The 27414-nt window shown below is 33.1% G+C and overlaps 1 protein-coding gene across 2 annotated transcripts in view; it reads left to right on the plus strand.

Annotated features, from left to right (window-relative positions):
• LOC148954332 (uncharacterized) overlaps positions 1-26941 on the plus strand; it is a 149189-nt gene extending 122248 nt beyond the window's left edge. Inside the window, exons 5-6 of one of the 2 annotated variants that reach the window (XM_089087035.1) lie at positions 21384-21675; positions 26835-26941. In XM_089087035.1, the coding sequence (XP_088943161.1) occupies positions 21384-21632 (249 nt within the window). In that variant the 3' untranslated portion in view covers positions 21633-21675; positions 26835-26941. Of the gene's footprint in view, positions 1-21383; positions 21943-26834 lie in introns of those variants that run through there. The other variant, XM_089087034.1, reaches the window with a different exon arrangement.
• The last annotated feature ends 473 nt before the right edge of the window (positions 26942-27414 follow it).

Here is a 27414-nt window from a genome sequence, read left to right on the forward strand (position 1 = left end):
TTTTCTTAATAGTTGAAAGTGATTGGATAGTGACGAACGCCCCTCTCACGCCCACCATTTCCCAAAACACATCCAATCAAAATTTTGAGACATCCTTTTTGTTCAACGTAGTTGAACGTTCTTGAAATTAGGTCTTTTAGGATGATGACCCCCTCAGAGCCCTCAGTACAAGGGTTTTAAGTTACGCCCTGGGGGCATATAAGGTTTTTATAGAAAGTTGTTGTATAAATCATAGGCAGCGCGATCGCGCTGCCTAAGTAAAGAACGATGTTGACACAATGTATTTTTTTTCCATACCAGGGAGCTTCGTATCGAGGGAGTCGTCGTAGAAACTTCGAAAAGGGCAAATTTGATTGGAAATCGGAGTGGCTAGTGCCCTTTTTAATAGTCGAAAGTGATTGGAGGATAACTAGCCCCCCCCTCCCCAAGCCCATCATTCTCCCAAACACATCCAGTCAAAATTTTGAGATAGCCATTTTTTTCAGCGTAGTTGATTTCCAGATAGAAAATATGTTTTTGAGGAGGACACTCCCCCACAACCCTCAGGGAAAGGGTTTTAAGCTATGCCCTTGGGGCATTTAAGAACGATATTGGCGCAATGTATTATTTATTAATTTTTTTTCTTTTAGAGCAGGGCACTTCGTATCGAAGAAGTTGTCGTAGAAACTTCGAAAAGGGCTCATTCAATTGGAAATTGGAGTGGCTTGTGCCCTTTTCAACAGTCGAAAGTGATTGGAAGGCGACTAACACCCATTCCACGCCCACCATTTCCCGAAACACATCCAATCAAAATTTTAAGATAGCCATTTTGTTCAGCATAGTTGATTTCCAGAAGAAATTATGTTTTTGAGGAGGACAGTCCCCCACAGCTCTTAGGGCAAGTGTTGTAAGTTATGCCCTGGGGGCATATAAGGTTTACTATAGAAGGTGTTGTCGTAGAAACTTCAAAAAAGGCTCATTCGATTGGAAATTCAAAGAGCTACTGCCATTTTTAATAGTCGAAAGTAATTAGAGGGCAACTAACTCGCCTCTCACGCCCACCTTTTCCCCAAACTCATCTAATAAAAATTTTGAGATAGCCATTTTATTCACGTAGTTTTAAGTTCTGGAAATTAGGTCTTTGAGGATGACAACCCCCCCCCCCCCGCCCACAGCCTTCAGGGTGAGGGTTGTAAATTATGCCCAGGGGCATATAAGGTTTTATAGAACGCGTTGTCGTAGAAACTTCAAAAAGGGCTCTTTCGATTTGAAATTAAAATGGCTAGTGACCTTTTTGATGGTCAAAAGTGATTGAAAAGCAACTAACACCCCTTTCACGCCCACCATTTCTCAAAACACATCCGATAAAGATTTTAAGATAGCCAATTTGTTTTACACAGTTCAAAGTTCATAAAATTATACCTTTGAGCAGGACACTCCCCTTACAGCCTTCAGGGAAAGGGTTATAAGTTATGCCCTGGGGTTATATAAGGTTTTTATTGAAATCTTTGTCGTAGAAACTTGAAAAAGGGCTCATTTGATTGAAAATTCAAAGGGCTAGTGCCCTTTTTAATAGTCGAAAGTGATTTGAGGGCAACTAACCCCCCTCTCACGCTCATCTTTTCTCCAAACTTATCCAATCAATATTTTAGATAGCCATTTTATTCAACATAGTTGAAAGTTTTGGAAATTAGGTCTTTAAGGATGACAACCTCTCCCCCCACAGCCCTCAGGGCAAGGGTTGTAAGTTATGCCCTGAGGGGCATATAAGGTTTTTATTGATAGCGTAGAAACTTCAAAAGGGCTCATTCAATTGGTAATTCAAAGGGCTAGTGCCTTTTTTAATAGTTGAAATTGATTGGAGAGCGACTGGCGCCCCTCTCACGCCCACCATTTTCCCAAACACATCCCATCAAAATTTGAGAAATCCATTTTGTTCAACGTAATTGAAAGTTCTTGAAATTAGGTCTTTTAGGATGATAGCCCCCTCAGAGCCCTCAGTGCAAGGGTTGTAAGTTATGCCCAGGGGGTATATAAAGTTTATTTAGAAAGTTTTATAGAAATTTCAAAAAGGGTGCATTTGATTGGAAACTGAAATTGCTCTTTTTAATAGTCGAAAGTGGGTGGAGAGTAATTAACCCCCCTCTTACGCCCACCATTTCCCTAAACACATTTAGTCATAGTTTAGATATAGCCATTTTGTTCAACGTAGTTGAAAGTTCTGAAATTATGTGTTTAAGTGTGACAAATCCCCCTGAGCCCAAAGAGCAAAGGTTTTAAGTTCTGCCCTGGGGGCATATAAGGTTTTATAGATAGAATTGTCGTAAAACTTTAAAAGGGACTCATTCAGTTGGAAATTGAGAGGGCTTGTACCCTTTGTAATAGTTGAAAGTGATTAGAGGGTAACTAACCCCCCTCTCACACCCACCATTCCTCCAAACACATCCAATAAAAATTTTCAGATAGCCATTTTTTCAACGTAGTAGAAAATTCTGGAGAATAGGTCTTTGCGAATGACAACCCCCAGAACTCAGGGCAAGGGTTGTAAGTTATGCCTTGGGGGCATATAAGATTTTTATTGAAAGTTTTGTCGTAGAAACTTCAAAAGGGCTCATTTGATTGGAAATTGAAAGGGCTAGGACCATTTTTAATAGTTGCAAGTGATTGGAGAGCGACTACCGCCCCTATCAAGCCCACCATTTCTCCAAACATATCGAATCAAAATTTTGAGATGGCTATTTTGTTTAACGTAGTTGAAAGTTCTTGAAATTTGGTCTTAGAGGATGACCACCACCCTAACAGACCTTAGGGTAAGGGTTGTAATTTAAGGTGTTTATAGAAAGCGTTGTCGTTTCCAAAAGGGCTCATTCGATTAGAAATCGAAAGGCCTAGTGCCCTTTTTAACAGTCGAAAGTGATTGGAATGCTTCACATTTTTATAGTAAAGATCGATGTGGCTATAATGTATTATTTTTTGTTGTTGTTGTTGTTGTTTAGACCAAGGCACTTCGTATCGAAAGAGTTGTCGTGGGAACTTCGAAAAGGGCTTATTTGATTGAAAATAGAAAGGGCTGATGCCCTTTTTAATAGTCGAAAGTGATTGGAAGGCAACTAATCCTGCTTCCAGTCCCACCCTTCCACGCCCACTCTCCCATTTGCACATTATGTTTAAAAACTAAATGTTGCCTTAAGATTAAATCAAACTGCACTGTGTTAATGGTAATTCCCAATAAGGCATCTCAGCAGTATCTCAAGAACGACTGAGTGTATTATGTTCAAACTTTCGCGGCTACTTCTGCTCTTAAAATTTGACCAAATCAAAATACCGTAAGTACATCCAAGCTATCAAAGAAGGTAAACAGATTTTTTTTGCGAAGGGTATCAAGTTTTCCCTTTCAGGTCAACTAGAGGGGGTATGAAATTAAATTAAACTGTACTATTCGTGTCCAGATTTTTAAAAGGGTGTATGTTGCTAAAAATTGCTGAAGAATTTTCCCCAGCATATAAATAGCAGGCCAAACTATAAAGTCTTTAAAAAAACGTAAAGATTTAAACTATTATTTTCTTTTTCCCTGAAAAGACTATGTCAATTTAAAACAAACAGAAATTAATTAAAAAAACTTTTTCCAAAAAATAAGCTTTTCAAAGAAAAGTAAAGAATTGCACTAAATCAAAAATGAGCAAAAATAAAATCAAATAATATGCCAATCGTGAAACTACAGCAAATGAGGATTAATAAATAAATGAAACCCAAAACGAACAGAAATTACAATAAATAACCTACTCAAACTCAAAATAAGCAGAAATTAACTTGAGTTGGGCTCAAAAACCCTATGAGTTCCCAAGGCCAGAACAAAATTTGCATTTTACTGAAAAAAATACAAATGAATGTGCATTGTCAGTTTAATATACATATACTGATATTTAGTAATTAAAATGTTTATATTATTCGATTTATTAAAGTTAGAAAAGTAAAAACAATGGATGATGAACTTCATGTTATAGACTGAAAGTTTTTCCTAGCTGTCAAGGTTGTTTGCAGTATTTTCTATAGCTATCTTATCTCCCCTAGATAGGTGATAATTAGAAACTACATTAAAAATACGTCTTTCAACTGAAATTAAGAAGTGCAATTAAAAATTAAAACGAACATACATTATTCCGTATAAATAAAAAAGATCATAGCAACGTTGTTTCTACATTAAATTTTAATCAAAAACGAACAAAGATTAATTTAAAAAAACAAGGTTTTTCCAAGGGAAGTAAAGAGTGAAGTTGAAACTTAAACCGAACAAAAATTATTACTTCACAGGCTATCTAATATATATCAATAAAACTAGTAAAAATAAACCAATTAATTATAAACTCCTATATTGTTTTGTGTTTTCAGTAAAGCACTAGTTTTGTATAATCCTAAAAGCATAGGCAAACATAATTAGTTGGTTTAGTTGCACTAGTTTTATTGATATATGTTAGATAGGCTGTGAAGTAATAATTTTTGTCCGTTTTAAGTTTCAACTTTACTCTTTACTTCCCTCGCAAAAACTTTGTTTTTTTAAATTAATTACTTTAAGGACTCTTAAGAATCTACAGATACGTTTTTGTAGAATATTAAATTTTGGCAGAAGCTAAAATGGTGAACCCCACCTTCTTAGTAAAAGGCTTTAAAAAGACAAAGTTATTCTGATGAATGTAAAGAGCAAAGTTAAAACTTAAAAAAATGTTACACCGGAGTTTATGCAACATATACCTGCAATGCTGGTTCAAATAATCTTACTCGTGACATATCCCTATGTTTTGGAGAATTCTGTAAAACTAGTGCTTTACCGAAAACACAAAACCGATGCAACAAAACAGGATTAGGAGCAGAAAAGTCCTGAATTAGCCTGTAGATCTAAAGAAACCCAAGAAAGTTCAGATTGAAACAGCTCGTGGTAACGAACTGTAAGGGAGGAGCGACCTGGGCTAATAGCAGCCGAAACTTTAAAAATATGCGTCATGACATCAATAAAATCTGGTCTTTGTGATGACTCCAAATATAGAAATTGCATCAAGTTTAAAGTTGATCATCAGAAGCTACGAACTTGAGAATATTTGCCTGATTTTTGTAAAAGAGGGAAAACGCTCTCAAGTGGGCAAGTGATCCTTATGAAAATAATGTCTTCAAATTCAGCACATCAAACGACGATGTCGCAGAGGATTCAAGCTCTCACCTAAGAAAATGCGGAAGTTTGGATATTTTCGAGAATAGGTATTTTAGCTGTGCAGTTGATTTAATTTACGAAAATTCGTGTTATATGCAATATACACTACAATTTCACGTGCACCTTTTAAAAAGCTGGCAAACCTATAAAGTGTTCAAACACGTTTTGAGAGTATAATTAAGGTTATATAATGCAATCAGACTGGTTATTTCTATATATTTCAACCATACATGGAATTACAAAAGAATGTGCAACACAGTTTCACGTGCACATTGTAAAAAGCTGGCAAACCTATAAAGTGGTCAAACATGTTTTGAGAGTATAATTGTTTGTTTTTTTTTAAATCGAAAACTAGAATATGTCAAATTGTGTATTTAGGAATGATTTTTTAGGAAAAGCTGTCTATCACCCATGCATTATCCACTGTTCCATTTCTTTGAAGTATGTGCTATTAAGAGTGGTTTCTGATTTTTTTTGGACAATTGCCTTTATTCAAGATTAGTATTTTAGGAATGTGTCGGCAGATAGAATTTGTGAATTGGATCGTATGAAGGTGGAGAAAAAAAAGGGTTTAGCATTTGCGAATTGAACTATACGAACGATATTAATTGAATAATAGGGAAAAACAGAGCTAGATAGCATTTGCGAATATGATCGTATGAAGGTGGATAAAAAAAAGGGTTTAGCATTTGCGAATTGAACTATACGAAGGATATTAATTGAATATTAGGGAAAAAACAGAGCTAGATAGCATTTGGGAATTGGATCGTATTAAGGTGGAGAAAAAAAAGGGTTTAGCATTTGTCAATTGGACTATACGAACAATATTAATTGAATAATAGGGAAAAAAAGAGCTAGATAGCATTTGAGAATTGGATAGTATGAAGGTGGAGATAAAAGGGTATAGCATTTGCGAATTGGTGATTATCAGTTAAGGTAACCCCTCGGGGTTGTTAAGTCATAGCGTATTTATTATAAATTTGGAACAATATCAATCTATGGAAATGGATTAACGATAATAAAATGGTCTTATGACTTGACCTAGCTTTACTTCTTCGATGTGTTCTGTATAATACCCAAGTGGTGTTTGAACAGTTTTGTCAATTTAAAATAGAGTTAAACGTTATAGTATACTAAAAAGTTCATACTAAGAGAGATGTAGATGACAAGAAAAGAATTTTAATAATGGATAGCATTAATTCTTCGATGTGTTCTGTGAAGATGGGGGGATGAACATTTTAGTTATTCATCATAGGAAGGCAATGTAGTCTGGGAAAAGGATACTTAGTTTAAGGTATCACGTCGAAAATGGTAAAGCTTAACTTTAAAGTTTTTTGAACATTTTAGTTGTTCATCATAGAAAGGCAGTGTAGTCTGGGAAAAGGATACCTAGTTTAAGGTATCAGGTTGAAAATGGTAAAACTTAACTTTAAAGTTTTTTGAACATTTTAGTTGTTCATCATAGAAAGGCAGTGTACTCTGGGAAAAGGATACCTAGTTTAAGGTATTAGGTCGAAAATGGTAAAACTTAACTTTAAAGTTTTTTGAACATTTTACTTGTTCATCATAGAAAGTTAATGTAGTCTGGGAAAAGGATAAAAAGGATACCTAGTTTGAGGTATCAGGTCGAAAATGGTAAAACTTAGTGTAGTCTGGGAAAAACTTTTAACTAGAAATGTCTGAAAAGTGTTTTGTTGGGAGATGGGGCGATGGCAGCCGGCTGTCATAAAGTAGTTATAGTGTGATAGTTTGGGGGCGTATTACTTACAAAAAACCCGAGTGGATGACTTGGAAATAAAAATTTTAACGAGAAATGGCTGAAAAATGTTTTGGGGGAGAGATGGGTTGATGGCAGAAGAATGTCGTAGCGTAGTTATAGTATGATAGTGGGGGGGGGGGCGAATTGCTTGTGAAAAAACCCGAATGAATGAGTTGAAATAAAATTTTTAACTAGAAATGGCTGAAAAGTGTTTTTGGAGGGGGGATGGGGCGATGACAGAGGGGTGTCTTAGCATAGTTATAGTGTGATAGTGGGGGGGCGAATTGCTAGCCTAAAATCTGAGCTAATAAGGGTTTTTGGCCGTAAACTCTAGATTTTTGTAAGAAAATTATGGAAAATACAATTCTCTCGTTCAAATGGGAAACTTAAGTTTATTTCTGGAAAAATGATACCTAGTTTTAGGTGTCAGGTCGAAAATGGTATAACTTAGTGTAGTCTGGGAAAAATTTTTAACTAGAAATGTCTGAAAAGTGTTTTGTTGGGAGATGAGGCGATGGCAGCCGGCTGTCATAGAGTAGTTATAGTGTGATAGTTTGGAGGCGTATTGCTTACGAAAAACCCGAGAGGATGACTTGGAAATAAAATTTTTAACGAGAAATGGCTGAAAAGTGTTTTGGGGGGGGGGAGACGGGTTGATTGCAGAAGGATGTCTTAGCGTAGTTATAGTATGATAGTGGGGGGGGGGGCGAATTGCTTGCGAAAAAACCCGAATGAATGAGTTGAAATAAAATTTGTAACTAGAAATGGCTGAAAAGCGTTTTGGGGGGGATGGGGCGATGACAGAGGGGTGTCTTAGCGTATTTATGGTGTAATAGTGGGGGGCAAATTGCTAGCCTAAAATCTGAGGTAATAAGGGTTTTTGACCGTAAACTCTAGCTTTTTGTAAGAAAATTATGGAAAATACAATTCGTTGGCTCATAGGTGAAACTTAAGTCCAGTTATGGATCGAAAAATAAACTATTTCTGTAAAATCTGAGCTAATAAGTGTTTTTGGCCGTAAACTCTACTTTTTTGTAAGAAAATGGAAAATACAATTCTCTGGTTCAAATGTGAAACTTAAGTCGATTTTTGGATCGAAAAATAAAACTATTTCCGTAAAATCTAAACTAATAAGGGTTATTGACCGTAAAATCTAGTTTTTTGTAAGAAAATTATGGAAAATACAATCTGTTGGCTCATAGGTGAAACTTAAGTCCAGTTATGGATCGAAAAAGAAACTATTTCTATAAAATCTGAGCTAATAAGGGTTTTTTAACCGTAAACTCTAGTTTTTTGTAAGACAATTATGGAAAATGCAATTCTCTGGCTAAAATATGATACTTAGGTCCAGTTATGAATCGAAAAATAAACTATTCGTGTAAAATCTGAGCTAATAAGGGTTTTTGACCGTAAACTCTAGTTTTTTGTAAGAAAATTATGGAAAATACAATTCTCTGGTTCAAATGTGAAACTTAAGTCTATTTTTAGATCGAAAACTAAAACTATTTCCTTTAAATCAGAGCTATTAAGGGTTTTTGACCGTAAACTCTAGTTTTTGTAAGAAAATTAAGGAAAATACAATTCTCTGTTTCAAATGTGAAACTTAAGTCAATTTTTGGATCGAAAAATAAAAAATTATCCGTAAAATCTGAGCTAATAAGCGTTTTTGACCGCAAACTCTAGTTTATTGTAATAAAATTATGGAAAATACAATTCTCTCGTTCAAATGTGAAACTTAAGTCCAGTTTTGGATAATCATAATGATGAGGGCTGATGATTCTAATTCAATATATTTTTCATAAAAACAAACAATTTTTTTAAAGCCTCGAAATTATTCAACATTTTTTTTTGTAGGTATCTTAAAATGACAAAATTTGCTTACAGCTCTAACAATTGTACTCTATGATTGCTCAGAGACGCGATATGGCTTTCCCACTGGTATTCTATGACCAGTTATCGACACTACCTAGTATATTACATGTATTAAATCAGTATTTTTTACGCAGTGGAACGATAAACACATAAGTCATATCTTTTTTAAAAAAAAGTGAAGATGGAGCATTTTAATAAAGTGTGTTCACATGACAATGTTATTGTAGCATTGAATGCCGAAAAGGAGAAGTATTAAAACTATGAAACAAGTACAATTGGTAGCACTATTGGAAATGTATGCATGCATTGTCATGACAGTAAGGAATTAAATTTCTTTGGAATACCGAAAAAATTCAACTCTTATGTTGGTGGTTATGCGAGATTGAGATTTCAAAAGATGATTGAACTCAAAGAGAATGGCAACATAAAAATAATCGTTGATGATAGAGGACAACTCCTTGATGCTGTTGCAGGTAACACATTACCTACTAATACATCGAATCGTCAGCTTTCGGGTAATAGCATTCAACGGAAGGTCAATAAAAGAAACTCCTACTCTTCTACTAATATCGTAAACCATATCTTGTCTACGCGCAGAAACTGTTACCTGTGTAAAAATAATGAGATAATAGACAGTGAAATTGCCAGAAAAATTAAAAGGGCATAGGCAGAAAATGTCACTATGGAATATAAAGATGAATCAATGAAAAACAAAGCACCATCCAACGTTACTGCCTTTGATCAAACAGTCAATGAACCAAATAATACCAAAGACGAAAAGCATATTGAGCCTGTTGATGAGACACAAGTAAAAAATGTGTATTACTCTAAATGAAATAATGATTACTCTACTGATTACGAACTAAGAGAAGACAATAGCTACAATATCAAGAGAGAACATGGTGAACTATTTTATGGAACAGATTCAAAATGTCCAAAGTTGATCATTGATATTAATAATGTATCATAATATATTTTTGTATTAATATTCTACATAGCATTATTTCATTAAAAATATATTATGCATTACATTGTTATGTGTTCATTATTTTTAGAGAATGCTAGCATATCAAACGTTTAGAACGTCTATTAAAACATCGGAGATGTAAGAAAAGGAATTTGCATACATCTATTGTCAGACACATGGGATAACATTGACAAAATCTAGGTATCAGAATGAATAAATTCTTTATCCACATCCGTTGTTGGATATTTCATTATGTCATTATAAAAAAATTGTAAGTGAGTAAGTAAGTAACAAACTCTTTCTTGAATTCACCTCTTGGATAAACAATACAGAAATTTAAATCAGGAAATAGTGAAAACAAATTGAACAAATTCTTTATTAACATTCATTATCGATTGAAGTCGCTTCCTAGACAGACAATACAGCAATTTCACAAAATCTAAGTATAAGAGTGATTAAATTCTATATCAACATCCATTTCTTGGATACATAGGAAATAGTTGACAAAAGTGTTAGAGTGGATAAATTTTATTTAGCAACATCTTTTGTCAGGTACATCGAATAAAATTGACAGAATCTAAGTGTCAGAGTGAATAATTTTTTTTTATCAACATCCTTTGTCTGATTAATCAAATAAAATTAACAAAATCTAAATTTCAGAATGAATAAATGCTTTGACAACATCCTTTATCGGATATGTCGGATAAAATTGACAAAATCTAAGTATCAGAGTGACTAAATTCTGTATCAGCATTCTTTTTTCGGATGCATAGGATAAAATATCAGATAAAATTGACAAAATGTAAGTATCAGATTGATTAAATTCTATATCAACATCCATTTCTCAGGTACTTGGGATCACATTGACAAAATCTAGGTATAAGAATGAATAAATTCTTCATCAACATCCGTTGTTGGATATGTCATTGTGTCATTATGAGAAAATTGTAAGTGAGTAAGTAAGTAACAAACTCTTTCTTGAATTCACTTCTTGGATACACAATACAGAAATTTAATTAAGGAAATTCTGAAAAAAAATTGAACAAATTCTTTATTAAAATTCATTATCGATGAAGTCGCTTCCTAGACAGACAATACAGCAATTTCACAAAATCTAAGTATAAGAGTGATTAAATTCGATATCAACATCCATTTCTCGGATACATAGGAACACGTTAACAAAATCTAAGTGTTAGAGTGAATAAATTTTATTTATCAACATTTTTTGTCAGATACATCGGATAAAATTGACAGAATCTAAGTGTCAGAGGGAATAATTTTTTTGTCAATATCCTTTGTCAGATACATCAAATAAAATTGACAAAATCTAAATTTCAGAATGAATAAATGCTTTAACAACATCCTTTATTGGATATGTTGGATAAAATTGACAAAATCTAAGTATCAGAGTGACTAAATTCTATATCAACATCCTTTTTTCGGATACATAGGATAAAATATCGGATAAAATTGACAAAATTTAAGTATCAGATTGATTAAATTCTTTATCAACATCTATTTCTCAGGTACATGGGAATAAAATTGACAAAATCTATGTATCAGATTGATTAAATTCTATATCAGCATCCCTTTCTCGGGTACATTGGATAAAATTGGCAAAATATAAGCATCAGAGTGAATAATTTATTTTTTATCAACATCTTTTATCAGTTACAACAATTATAATTAACAAAATCTAAATATCAGAGTGAATAAATGCTTTTTCAGCATCCTTTGTCGGATATGTTGAATAAAATATGCAAAGTCGACATAGCTTTATTTCATTTTTTAAGGTTAATTTAGACGAAGTTACGTGCGCGCACGTAACTTCGTCTAAATTAACCTTAAAAAATTAAATAAAGCTATGTCGACTTTGCATATTTTATTGAATATACCCGACAAAGGATGCTGAAAAAGCATTTATTCACTCTGATATTTAGATTTTATTAATTATAGTTGTTGTAACTGATAAAAGATGTTGATAAAAAATAAATTATTTACTCTGATACTTAGATTTTGTCAATTTTATCCCATATACCCGAGAAAGAAATGCTAATATAGAATTTAATCAATTTGATATTTAGATTTTGTCAATTTTATTCCCATGTTCCTGAGAAATGGATGTTGATATAGAATCTAATCAATCTGATACTTAGATTTTTTCAATTTTCTCCGATATTTTATCCTATGTATAAGAGAAAAGGATGCTGATATAGAATTTAGTCATTCTGATACTTAGATTTTGTCAATTTTTTTCTGACTTATCCGATAAAGGATGTTGTTAAAGCATTTATTCATTCTGAAATTTAAATTTGTCAATTTTATGTGATGTATCTGACAAAGGATGTTGATAAAAAAATTATTCACTCTGACACTTACATTCTGTCAATTTTATCCGATGTATCTGACAAAAGATGTTGATAAATAAAATTTATTCACTCTAACACTTAGATTTTGTTAACTTTTTCCTGTGTATCCGAGAAATGGATGTTGATATAGAATTTTAATCACTCTTATACTTAGATTTTGTGAAATTGCTGTATTGTCTGTCTAGGAAGCGACTTCAATCGATAATGAATGTTAATAAGGAATTTGTTCTATTTTTTTCATAATTTCCTGAATTAAATTTCTGTATTGTGTATCCAAGAGGTGAATTCAAGAAAGACTTTGTTACTTACTTACTTACTTACTTACTTGTTTACTTACAATTTTTTCATAATGACATATCCAACAACGGATGTTGATAAAGAATTTATTCATTCTGATACCTAGATTTTGTCAATATTATCCCATGTGCCTGAGAAATGGATGTTGATAGACAATTTAATCAAGCTGATGCTTAGATTTTGTCAATTTAATCTAATATTTTATCCTAATTGTTCCAGAAATGAATGCTGATATAGAATTTACCCACTCTGATACTTACTTTTTGTCAATTTTATGCGGAAAACTAAATGAAATATATTGTTTAAGTATTTATTCATTCTGAAATTTCGATTTTGTCAATTTTATTTGATGTATCTGACAAAGGATGTTGATAAAAAAATTATTCACTCTGACACTTAGATTCTGTCAATTTTATTCGATGTATCTGACAAAAGATGTTGATAAATAAAATTTATTCACTCTAACACTTAGATTTTGTCAACTTTTTCCTATGTATCCGAGAAATGGATGTTGATATAGAAATTAATCACTCTTATACTTAGATTTTGTGAAATTGCTGTATTGTCTGTCTAGAAAGCGACTTCAATCCATAATGAATGTTAATAAAGATTTTGTTCAATTTTGTCTTTCATAATTTCCTGATTTAAATTTCTGTATTGTATATCAATGAGGTGAATTCAAGAGAGAGTTTGTTACTTACTTACTTACTTACAATTTTTTCATAATGACATATCCAACAACAGATGTTGATAAAGAATTTATTCATTCTGATACTTAGATTTTGTCAATGTTATCCCATGTGTCTGACAATAGATGTATGCAAATTCCTTTTCTTACATCTCTCATGTTTTAATAGACATTTAATAGACAAACGTTTGACATGCTAGCATACTCTAAAAACAATGCACACATAACAATGTAATGCATAATATAGTTCTAATGAAGTAATGCATGTAGAATATTAATACAAAAATTTATTATGATACATTATTAATATCAATGATCAACTTTGGACATTTTGAATCTGTTCCATAAACTAGTTCACCGTGTTCTCTCTTGATACTATTGCTATTGTCTTCTCTTAGTTCGTAATCAGTAGAATTATCATTATACTATTTAGCGTCATACACAGTTTTTGCTGGTTTGTCATCGAAAGGCTCAATATACTTTTCGCCTTTGGTATTATTTTGTTCAATGACTGTTTGACCAATGGCAGTAACGTTTTTTGGTGCTTTGTTTTTCATCGATTCATCTTTATATTCCATAGTGATATTTTCTGACAATGCCCTTTTTATTTTTCCGGCAATTTCACTGTCTATTATTACATTATTTTTGCACAGGTAACAGTTTTGGAACGTAGACAAGATATGGTTTACGATATTAGCAGAAGAGTGGGCCTTTCTTTTATTGACCTTCCGTTGAATGCTAATACCCGAAAGCTGACGATTGGATGGATCAGTAGGTAATATGTTACCTGCAACAGTAGCAGGGAGTTGTCCTCTATCATCAACGATTATTTTTATGTTGGCCTTCTCTTTGAGTGCAAACATCTCTGGAGATCTCAATCTCGCATAACCACCAACATAAGAGTTGAATTTTTTCGGTATTCCAAAGAATTTTGATTCCTTACTGTTATGACAATGCATGCATACATTTCCAATAGTGCTACCACTTGTACTTGTTTCATAGTTTAAACACTTCTCATTGTCCGCATTCAATGCTAAAATAACATTGTCATGTGAACACACTTTATTAAAATGCTCCCTCTTCACTTTTTTTAAAGATATGACTTATTCGTTTATCTTTCCACTGCGTAAAAATACTGATTTAATACATGCAATAGACTCGGTAGTGTCGATAACCGGACATAGAATACCATCGGGAAAGCCACATCGTGTCTCTGAGCAATCTTAGAGTACAATTGTTAGAGCCGTAAGCATATTTTGTTATTTTACGATACGTATAAAAAAAAAAAAAGTTGAATAAATTCGAAGTTAAAAAAAAATTGTTTGTTTTTATGAAAAAATATTGAATTAGAACCATCAGTCCTCATCATTATGAATATCCAAAACTGGACTTAAGTTTCACATTTGAACTAGAGAATTGTATTTTCCATAATTTTCTTACAAAAAACTAGAGTTTACGGTCAAAAACCCTTATTAGCTTAGATTTTACGGAAATAGTTTTATTTTTCGATCCAAAAATAGACTTAAGTTTCACATTTGAACCAGAGAATTGTATTTTCCACAATTTTCTTGCAAAAAACTAGAGTTTACGGCCAAAAACCCTTATTAGCTCAGATTTTAGGCTAGCAATTCGCCTCCAACTATCAAACTATAACTAAGCTAAGACACCCCTCTGTCATCACCCCCCCCCCCCAAAAAAAAAACACTTTTCAGCCATTTCTAGTTAAAAATTTTATTTTAACTCATTCATTCGGGTTTTTTTGCAAGCAATTCCCCCCCCCCACTATCATACTATAACTACGCTAAGACATCTTTCTGCCATCAACCCATCTCTCCCCCAAAACACTTTTCAGCCATTTCTCGTTAAAATTTTTATTTCCAAGTCATCCAGTCGGGTTTTTTGTAAGCAATACGCCCCCAAACTATCACCCTATAACTACTCTATGACAGCTGGCTGCCATCGCCTCATCTCCCAACAAAACACTTTTCAGACATTCCTAGTTAAAAAAAAATTTCCCAGACTACACTAAGTTTTACCATTTTCGACCTGATACCTTAAACTAGGTATCCTTTTTATCCTTTCCCCAGACTACACTGTCTTTCTATGATGAACAAGTAAAATGTTCAAAAAACTTAAAAGTTAATTTTTACCATTTTCGACCTGATAGCTTAAACTAGGTATCCTTTTCCCAGACTACACTGCCTTTCTATGATGAACAACTAAAATGTTCAAAAAACTTTAAAGTTAAGTTTTACCATTTTCGACCTGATACCTTAAACTAGGTATCCTTTTCCCAGACTACACTGCCTTTCTATGATGAACAACTAAAATGTTCAAAAAACTTTAAAGTTAAGTTTTACCATTTTCGACCTGATACCGAAATAGCGACGAAGACCACACTGCCTTTCCATCATAAACAAATAAGTAGAACAACAAGGACATTTTTATACAAGACAGTGGAACGTTGTATAAAAATTTCTTGTATTTCTTGTATTCTGTCTTGTATAAATATTTCCCTGTTGTTCTACTTATTTGTTTATGACGTGATACCTTAAACTAAGTATCCTTTTCCCAGACTACACTGCCTTCCTATGATGAACTACTAAAATGTTCATCCCCCCATCTCCACAGAACACATCGAAGAAGTAAAGCTATCCAGTATTAAAATTCTTTTCTTGCCATCTACATCTCTCTTAGAATTAACTTTTTAGTATAGTATAAAGTCAAACTCTATTTTAAACTGACAACACTGTTCAAACGCCACTTATGTATTATACAGAACACATCGAAGAAGTAAAGCTATCCATTATTAAAATTCTTTTCTTGCCATCTACATCTCTCTTAGCGTCAACTTTTTAGTTTACTATAACGTTAAACTCTATTTTAAACTGACAACACTGTTCAAACGCCACTTGTGTATTATACAGAACACATCGAAGAAGTAAAGATATCCATTATTAAAATTCTTCTATTGCAATCTACATCTCTCTTAGTATCAACGTTTTAGTATGCTATAACGTTAAACTCTATTTTAAATTGAAAACACTGTTCAAACGCAACTTGTGTATTATACAGAACACATCGAAGAAGTAAAGCTAGGTCAAGTCATAAGACCATTTTATTATCGTTAATCCATTTCCATAGATTGACATTGTTCCAAATTTATAATAAACACGCTATGAGTTAACAACCCCAAGGGGTTACCTTAACTGATAATCACCAATTCGCAAATTTTATACCCTTTTATCTCCACCTTCATACGATCCAATTCGCAAATGCTATCTAGCTCTGTTTTTTTTCTATTATTCAATTAATATCGTTCGTATAGTCCAATTCGCAAATGCTAAACCCTTTTTTTTCTCCACCTTCATACGATCCAATTCGCAAATGCTATCTAGCTCTGTTTTTCACTATAATTCAATTAATATCCTACGTATAGTCCAATTCTCAAATGCTAAACCCTTTTTTTTCTCCACCTTCATACGATCCAATTCGCAAATGCTATCTAGCTCTTTTTTCCCTATTATTCAATTAATATCGTTCGTATAGTCCAATTCACGAATGCTAAAACCCTTTTTTCTCCACCTTCATACGATCCAAATCACAAATGCTATCTGCGGACACATTCCTAACAAACTAATCTTGACTAAAGGCAATTGTCCAAAAAAAATCAGAAACCACTCCTGATAGCATATACTTCAAAGAAATGGAACAGTGGATAATGCATGGGTGATAGACAGCTTTTCCTACAAAATCATTCCTAAATACGCTATTTGACATTTTCTAGTTTTCGATAAAAAAAAAACAATTATACTCTCAAAACATGTTTGACCACTTTATAGGTTTGCCAGCTTCTTACAATGTATAAAAGGTTTGCCAGCTTTTTAAAATGTCCACGTGAAACTGTACTGCATATTCTTGTGAAATTCCATGTAAGTTTGAAATATATAGCAAAAACCACTCTGGTTGTGTTATACAATCTCGACTATACTCTCAAAACATGTTTCACCACTTTATAGGTATAAAAGATTTGCTCGCTTTTTTGCAATGTGCACGTGAAACTGTAGTGTATATTCTTGTACATGCTAGAGATAAGACAAATTACGCAAGCACGGTTCAAATCAGCACCTAGGTTACTACTAGTCAGTGCTTTCCATGCGAAAAATGATTTACCTTGTTGTTCAATATGGGGAACTGTATTTCTCCTACGTGGGGTTTTTGACCATGGTGATTCCATTGGTGGGGTTTTTATTTTGATTCAATGTTATTTTTAGGGGAGTCAGCTCAATTAAAAGATATCCACGATTTTGTTTTCTCAGACTATTTAGCCGTAGTTATGATTAGCCAAAATAACAGCCACAGCTACGACCATCATTAAAAACACCATCCGCTTAAAACTATTCCCGAAGAGGAGGTAGTCTCGGGGTAAGAGTTGTTTCCTCCCCCTCTTGGAAGTCCGTGCTAATAAATTTCACTCGAATACACAGATTTTAGTTATGAACTAGTAAAAAAGTTATTCTTCCTGTGCCCTACCCCCTCCCCCCTCAAAAAAAAATACCGCCTCGCGGTTTTGACGAGATAAATATCCTCTTCCTTGTTAGAAAGTCAACACAATATCCAGCTGTTTCTTTTTTATTATATTATTTGTGCCTTAAAAAGAATTACGTGCAAAATAACGAAATAAAAAGTGGCGGATCTAAACCATAAGAAAATCTGGAAATAAAACCGCCTTTTAAATTGTATGATCATTTTATTTGCTTTTTATTGCTTCGTTTAGTGACCGCCATACGTCAAACGTCAGACAATTACAAACGGCAAATTTTGTCAAAAGGGAGCATGTTTAGTGAATAGTGAGGCTTACTTCAAAGCTGTTGCAATGTCAAAGTTCAAAGAACTTTAACGAATGTGACTAAAACTCAGCCGCAGAAAATCAAAACATGTGTAAAAAGTCAATTTCAAGTAATTATATTTTGAAGTGATTATAGTTGTTAGGATAATGATGTCATATTTGAATCTTGAACGGACATGTATTTAAAAAAAAGTACACCTCAAGAAGCTTTTCAGACTTCTACAATTGATGCATCTTGCCGAGGGATTGTCCACTTTGAAATGTTTAAACATAAAATGGCGTCTGCTACGCACGGATGAAGTGTTCCATGCTAGGTATGCACAGTGTCATGCAAGGCGTGAAGTGGCAGAGTAAGGCGGAAGTGTACCACATCAGGCCAAACTAGTGGTACTCCAGGATCTATAATAGTTAAAGGCATGGTTGCCACAATTAATAAAATTTTACTAAATTTAGTAAAAACGGATCTGAGTTAGTAAATTTAATAAATCGAGGTCAAGTTTAGTAAATTTTTTGATTTTTTTTTTAATTTAGTACATTTCTTTGTAAATTTAGCGGGAAAAAGAATTGTTTGGCTCAAAACAATGCTAGATTCATATGAAGTTTTGTCTTGACAGCAGTCTCTTGTTTGTCGGGCACCAAAAACTACCAATAGCAGTAAACTGATGTCTACTCAGACAGTAAATTACTGTGTAATATACGGAGCTGCACAAAGCAACAGAAGGATTGATTCATTCGTTGTTCTTGATTGTTTCACCGGTGCCAGGACAGCATCCCGTAAGGAGATGGCAAGAAAAAGCCGTCAAGTACAGACAAGGCTTACTAGGCGGTGTATCACTCGCAATCCGTTTCCAGTAAAATATTTTCTCCCAGTAAGATACTGTAGGAGTCATAAGGCAACTGTTGCCCTTTTGAATTCACTTCTTGCAGGCGAAAACAGACAAATGTTGTTCGACTCGGTCAAGTCTGCAAGAACTGATTTGAAGAAACAGGACAGCAGTTTACCGACCGGTGAAAATTCACAGCAGATTGTTGTTTCTCTTTCTCCGACTGTTGTGGCCGACCCCTATGGAACGGAAATAGTCTAGTAACAGACTTATGAAGGAGTCATAAAAAAGAAACCCCTCAAGGTGGATATTACTTTTGTTCTGCGCAAGCCCACTCCTACCCTCAAACAATCAGAGGTAGCTCCACGATTTTTAGGGAAAAGAAATATTCCACTTCCCCCAACTCCAACGAATTGATAGTCTATGCAGCGACATCAGTAGTTTTAATTAAAAAAAAAAAAAAAATTCGAGTGTCAAGTGACAGCAGTAGGTTTATTTGAAGGACAACAAAAAAAAGAGGAAAAGCCAGAGAAAAGAGGAAAAAAGAAAAATGATGCGATTTAGTAAATTTTTTCTCACAGATTTAGTAAATTCTTCCAGACCAGGGTGGCAACACTGGTTAAAGGAGAAGAGAGAACCCCTCAATCTATATGGATATAGGTGCATCAGGCTTAAAAAGATGAAAATAATCTGCTGGAAGTCTAACCGCTGTTAGATACCAAAATGTACAACAGCTATTTGAGAGCTAAATGGAGTGAATGAAATGCCACCTTGCAATGTAGCAGAAAATAGCAGCAGGAAATATCCAGCCATCGTTGCCAGTGACAGTTTGATTCATAGAGAGCAAACACGAGCACAAAATATATTCAACCTAGTATAGCTGTATCATGGTTGCATTTTCAAGATTTAAACCTGAAAATTCATGTTTTATTAATTTAAAATCCTTCTTTTGTCTTTCTTTGTCTAATTTTACAACCCTTCTGGAGACCTTTCCCTGGAAAACAGCGTCGATTACTACTTTTAGTTAACTGTAGTAAGTTAATTAACTCAATGGTGGTCTAAACGTCGTAAGTGCGGATGAAAATCACATATGAGACATACTCTGTGAAAGTTTATGACAGTTTTAGTGAATTTTTAGTAATTTACACTAATTTGAGTTTTCTTTGAATGTTTTTTTTTCTTTTTCAGACGTTAAAGCAAAAGCTGTTAACAATAATTGCCTTATCCTTATTTTACTAGCGTTTCGTCTTTGTAATTTGTTTATTATGGGCTAACAACCCATATAGCTGGAAATTACTTCTAATTGCCAATTCTAACGCAACAAAAAAGTGAAATACTAATAGAGTACTAGAGATGTAATATTACAATATGAATACTAATAGGACAGTAAATAAAAAAAGATAACGATTAATCAAAGCAAAAAACTGAATACTGAATCAACTAAAAACAAAAAAGATAAAAGGGAATAAAATATATCCCACTAAATACAATTATGAATAATTTTTGAAGCCTAATTAACCACTCCATACTGAAATACTCCTAGCTAAAAACCTAAAGCTAACAAATAAATTTCCTGAAAACGTCAACACCAGATCAACGGTACATCAATCATAAAGTAATTAAATAATCTTTTAGGCATATTTTCTCAGTCATTTGCTCATGAATTAATCAATTAGGCTTGTGGCTGGCTCATGGAGTAAATGCTATAGTAAACTGAAAGGAAAAACCCGGAGGTCTGCGTTCCCCTCCCTTGCAATTTTCGAATATAATATTTAAATTTGAATTTTCTGCCATATAGTAATTACACAGTTCTCTTGGCAGTGAAATTAATAACGTATGGTTTTTCAGGGAAACAAGAGAGAGAGAGAGAGAGAGAGAGAGAGAGAGAGAGAGAGAGAGAGAGAGAGAGAGAGAGAGAGAGAGGCATAGCGAAAGTAAGAGAGAGTAAAAGTTTGTTGTGGCACAGTAATTGAGTCTTTACTTAGGTTGGTACATGAAATGGAGGAAGGGGTTAAACTGTATCAGGATTTAGTTAAAGCAAGCCATAGAAAAGACAAAGAGTTATTTTGTAACTTTTATCCATCAACCGATTTTCACTTTTTTAACTTTTTGGAATGAATCAAACCCAAAAACCTTACTCTGATACATCCTTGGAAGTATTATTCAAGTCTGTTGGCAAAAGTAGTAATTATAGATCAGGTTTATTTTTCATTTTCAAATGATATGACCAGCCGTAGTCTTTAACTGTAGAAAATGTTAATTTTGTTTTATATTCAGAACAAAAAGCAAAATTACTTCAGGTACAACTTAAGAATATCAAAGAGTCTAAGCTTTATCTATGTACGGTATATAACACCTAATGTGCTTAATTGAACCACTTTACAATTTTATTAAAGCTACTTATTGAATGTTTGTTTTCTTCGAAGAGACAACTACCCCTAACCCTTCCTAGATTACTACTTAAAAAGAGAGTTGGACTTCTTTTGAAGAAAAGTCAGGTGGAGCTTTGATGTTTTATGTTTTTTTAATATGAAATTTTATGATTTCTTCACATATAATAAAACTTCTTATTTTAGTATGTGTGGAAGAAAACTGGTTTGGATTCTCGTGTCCCAATACCTTTTGTCAACAGCAATAAAAAGGCGCAAAACGAGCACCACAAGGACTTGCAAATAGAATATTATTCTTTGCTTCCAAGAGATCTGATTCTACGAGTTTTTAAGAGATTCCGTCTAGATTTTGAGATGTTTGATTACAATATCAATGAAGTGCTTGAAAAAGGAGGTCATTTACCAATTACTGAAGAAGAACTTCTACAAATTTAAGTACAAGTGGCTATGGTATCATAACGAGTTAAGAGTTTCACATGTATGTTTAATTGTTTGGATTTCATCAAAGTTGTCATTTCCAAACAAAAATACCCAAAGGCCGCTTGTTCAGAAACCATTAGATTAGATAAGATTGCTAAGAGCGTTAGCATACAAATCGTGCCTTCATATTTCTCTAACCAATCTATTTGTCAAACATATCTAGTTGATTTTTAATTTGAAATGGCTACGGCGGGTATGGTGTTCTTTTTTTTTGAACACCTTAAACGCCATCCTTTTACCACAAAAAAATAAACAAAAAACTAATGCTAAGTGGGTAACTGATTTTTTTTTTTTTTTTTTTTTTTTTTTTTTTTTTTTACAAAAATATCTAGAAATTCAAGGTAGAAAATCCAACAAAAGTGGCAAAACACTTGGGTTTGTACAAATGCCTCTGAGCCTACCACCTTGCAGTTTTGTGTTTTGTGTCTTTAACTCTGCTTTCTTGGCTCTGAGTCAATATTGGGTCTGATCTCCGTTCTTTAGAGATTCCAGACCACTTGAAGCTACTAAGTGCTTAGGACCTTAGCGTGTGGTCACATACCCTTAATTATAATTTTTTGAGAAACAAAATTTAAGTTTTAACATTTTAACTTAAAATTAACGATTTTGTAGCTCTTGATGTTTCCCGACCCAATGTGAAGTAAAATAGCAGCCCCCCTCTTAATCTCCAACTGGAGAAAGATTTCCACGATATTTTTTTTTTTTTTTTAATATACATCAAGACCTGTTGTACCGTTGTTGGGATCAATCTGAATCAATGTTTGAAGCCAACGGGTGCATTATCGTCAGCAGAGCCTTTTTGAGGGCTTAAGCAATACGAACTCCCCAGCACAATCTTTGTAATCTTGATGGAGGTTCAAAATAAACGCATGATTCTTGAGAAGGGAGTATAACATTCAGAAGAGAACAAGAACCTCGAAAATTTCAATCACTTTTACCCTGTTTAAGAAAAATAAAATCACTCATTGTCTATGAGTAGGAGCTCAGCTTTAGTGATTAGTCCTAATGCACTTATAACTTGATTTTCGACGTCCTGTAGCATAAGAAAAACTTGCAATAGTGAGTCCCATCTAGTGGTTGTATCTAGATATAATTTTTGCAATGATAATATCGATAGTTTATTTAAGACTGATTAAGCTTTTTAATAATGAAACTATACAACAGCAACTATTCTCGGCAAATCCCGCTATATTTTCTGACTTTCAAGACAAAATATGAAACAATCTGAATAATCATATCGATGCTTGTGTTTCAACAATTGATATTGAATTTTCGTCCAATAGGCTATTTATTAGTAGCAGCAATTATAATTTATTACACGACAAACATTTCTATAGAACACAGCCTCATAAATTCATAACAGAAAAAAACATATATAAGAATATTCTGCCCCTTCCTCCCCTAAAAAACAACAAAACAATATAAACAAGCTTAATTTTCTATACTTTCTTTCCCCTGGTCATTAACATATTCATTACATCACTATCAACATCAAATACCATCTATTAGATATACTATCTAATACTATTCAAGACATTTTTCCGCGGCGTCGAAGCGCCATCAAAAAGAAATTCTGAACAAAATTCTGTCACTGTTAAAAAAAAAGGCTGTTTAAGTTTTTGAAAATCCCTACAGTGTGTCTTGCAATTACCGGAACTTACAGCTGCTTGTGGGTGGGATTTCAAAGCTTAACTGGACATTCCACCCCTCCCAAACAACCATACATATACAGAAACAAAAAATTGTAAAGTGTTGTGACATTAAAAAAACAAATGATATTTTCTCGCAAAAATACCTTCTTCAATATTTACTTCCCCTCTCCCGGAATATCTTTTTTTGGGTTGTTCATTTGGGCAAAAATGTGTGCGTGCGTTCATGGTTGTATTTATTATGAATTTTTCTGTGATATTTTGTAAGTGATATTGGTGTCTGTTCTTTTTATTTTTGTAAATTAAATATATTTGAAAGGAAATTCATTTATAGCATATATCAACTGAAATGGTCAAAGAAGGGACTTTTATATGCTTTGTCAAGATATTCAAGAACATTCTTATAGAAACTAATAAGGATACGGTTCTTTTTTGTCTTAGATAAAGTACTAATATTACAAATAGACGCAGCGTTTATTTACCTTCACCCAGCAAACGAACAAACACTCCGCATCCATCCAACTTTGCATAGCACTTTCATTTGGATCACTTTCCTAACAATCACCAAGGTTTAGGTATTTAAGGGCTATATTGACACTCTCATAACTTCAGTCTATGCTGATATAAATACTAATTTGTTGAGGGGTCTTTGGTCTTACCAACTGTGAAAATGGAGCTCACAAAACAAATAGTTTTAAAATATTTATTATTTTGATGATCCAAGAGTATACATAATGGACGCTTAAATTTCAGAAACCACCCTCAAAAGAGAGGAGAATAGAATTGAAACAGAAGGAAAGAGACATTTTCTTTTATATTTTTAGATGGGTCGAAAAACAGCTTCTTAGTGAAACTTTACTTGTGTTAGGTAGTGGTAATCAGGGCTTGAGCATCACTGACGGTAAAAGAGTGAGCAAAGAGAGAGAGAGAGAGAGAGAGAGAGAGAGAGAGAGAGAGAGAGAGAGAGAGAGAGAGAGAGAGAGAGAGAGAGAGAGAGAGAGAGAGAGAGAGAGAGAAAGAGACAGAGAGACAGAGAGAGACAGAGACAGAGAGAGAGAGACAGAGCGAGAGAGAGAGGGAGAGGGGAAGGGGTGGAGAAAAAGCGTGGAAAAGGGAGTGGTGCATAAATAGAAGCGAGCTTTAATTTTTGTCAAGGTAAACAAAATCTAAGACAAAAGCACTTTCTGGAATATTGTCGGAAAATTAGTCCGCGTTAGGAGCATATTTTACATGAGCATCTTTGTGATTCAAATGACTGTATCTTTCAAGAAATGGTACAAATCTGCTGCCGTGGATTTGAGGGTGGTTTTCTAGAGTAATTAATGGTGTTGGTTCGAAATACTGGGGAACTACGGCTAGCAACCGCGTAGAACAATGCAATTTCTAACTATAATACCGAAATTGATCTATAAATACATCATTGCACAGTTATTTTCTAAAGGTCCAACATTGAAAACGAATAATAACACACTACAAATATTTTGAATCCTAAAAATAAGCAGTTTTTGGTGGTTTCACGAGTTTCTAGTGCTTATTTACTTTCTTCTCCAATTTATATTACAGCAACTCTATTTTTTACTGAACTTAAAAATTCTCCTAATAATTTTGAACATTCTGATATATTCTTGATGCTGAAAATTTCGTTTTTGCGAAATAGTCATAGGAAATGATCAACGGAATGGTCATTTATCTTGTTTAATTAAAAAAACTTTTTCCATAAAATAAGTTTTTCAAAGAAAAGCAAAGAACTCCATTAAACAAAAAATGAGCAAAAATAAAATCAAATAACCTACCAAGCTTGAAACTACCACAAATCAGCATCGGTAAATAAATGAAACCCAAAACGACGAGTCAAACTCAAAACGAGCAGAAATTAACATAAGTTGGGCTCAAAACCCCCATGCCTTCCCAAGGCCAAAACATAATTTGCGCTTTACTGAAAAAAATATAAATGGTTTTACTTTTATAACTTTAATAAATCAAATAATATTAACATTTTGATTACTAAATATCAGTATATGTATATTAAACTGACAATGCACACTCATTTCTTTTTTTTCAGTGAAGTGTAAATTATGTTCTTCACCAATCACTTTCGAATATTAAAAAGGGCACAAGCCACTCCAATTTACAATTGAATGAGCCCTTTTCAAAGTTTCTACGACAATTTCTTCGATACGAAGTGCCCTGGTCTAAAGGGAAAAATAATAAATAATTAATTGTGCCAACATTGTTGTTATATGCCCCCAGGGCATAACTTAAAACCCTCACCCTGAGGGTTTTGGGGGAGTGACCACTTCAGAAATATTTTCTATCCAGAAATCAACTACGCTGAACAAAATAGCTATATCAAAATTTTGATTGGATGTGTTTGGGAAAATGGTGGACGTGGAAGCGGGTGTTAGTTGCCTTCCAATCACTTTCGACTAATAAAAAGGACCCAAGCAATTCCAATTTCCAATCGAATGCGCCCTTTTCGAAGTTTCTACGACAACTCCTTCGATCCGAAGTGCCCGGTTTTCAATATTGTATAAGTACCAAGTTTTCAATATTGTTGCTTCTTTGGTCAAGATAGAATCAGAAACTGATTGGGAGCGAAAACGGATTACTGACCAGTATCGCGCTGACAGTCATTAATCATATAAGCATAATGCTGTTCCTTCATTTCCATACAATTTATTGGCAAGAAAATACTGAGCTTAATCACAAAAGCCCAAAGAGTCAGCCGATTTTCAATCAATTTATGTGAATAAAATTTCAAGTACCCATACATCCAAAGTTCTGTGGCACAACTATTGTTAAAATTTGCCGCAAAATTGTGTTCAATGTATATATATTTATGTATATATATATATATATATATATATATATATATATATATATATATATATATATATATATATATATATATATATATATATATATATATATATATATATATATATATATATATATATATATATATATATATATATGTGTGTGTGTGTGTGTGTGTGTGTGTGTGTGTGTGTGTGTGTGTGTGTGTGTGTGTGTGTGTGTGTGTGTGTGTGTGTGTGTATATATATATATATATATATATATATATATATATATATATATATATATATATATATATATATATATATATATATATATATATATATATATATATATATATATATATATATATATATATATATATATATATATATATATATATATATATATATATATATATATATATATATATATATATATATATATATATAGCAAGCCAAAATCGTTATCCTTAAGGAGAAAAATCATAAAAACTATACGAATTTACCTTTTATTAATCAATAAGAAAACACATCAATTAAAAACGGACAGAAATTAATTATAATAAAACTTTCCACACAAAAAGTTTTCTCACAAAAGAAAATGCCAACTTTAGACTATTTTCCTTTATTACTAGTCCAGTGTACATAAAAATAAGAATAACACCATGTTGCTGTTGGATATATTTTTTTTTTTTTTTTTTGGTTTACAGACGGAAAGAGACGTGTTCTACAAAGATGTGAACTATTACAGCATCTTGATATTCGGAATCTGCACAATTGATTATCGTAACAACCACGTTCAAACCAGCTGCAGCAAAAGTGTGCCACCGAGCCCTATGGCCAAAAGTGTGCCACCAAACCCCTTGTTCTAAAGTGTGCCCCTATGCTCAAATTAAACTATAGATATGATAATTAAATTCTCTATGCACGCCTATTTTTTACAATTGAAAAGAAATGGAAAAAGAGACATAATGTTTCAATTTTACACTGGAAAAATAACAAAGAACTTTCTTTTAGACTAAAAATAAAGTACGGTTTTTACTATCATTAGTACGAAAAAGACTTTTTTGTTATTTTTTCACTGTCTTATTGAATAACCATTGTACTCATTTAACAATATTTTAGTTTTTTTCAATTGAAAGGTAGTGTGGTCCAAGAAGTTGTCTATTTTTGTAATTACTCATAAGAAGAATTATAAATATCAGATTTAAATTTAAATTTTTGACTCAGGCAAGATGATCTGAGGGTTTGTTTTTGATTTTACTGAATTTTATTACTGCTTTAATTTTT

The sequence above is a fragment of the Artemia sp. Qi Xiang Cuo genome, chromosome 3 (assembly GCF_049724085.1).
Source record: "Artemia sp. Qi Xiang Cuo chromosome 3, ASM4972408v1, whole genome shotgun sequence".
Lineage (NCBI taxonomy): Eukaryota > Metazoa > Arthropoda > Branchiopoda > Anostraca > Artemiidae > Artemia > Artemia sp. Qi Xiang Cuo.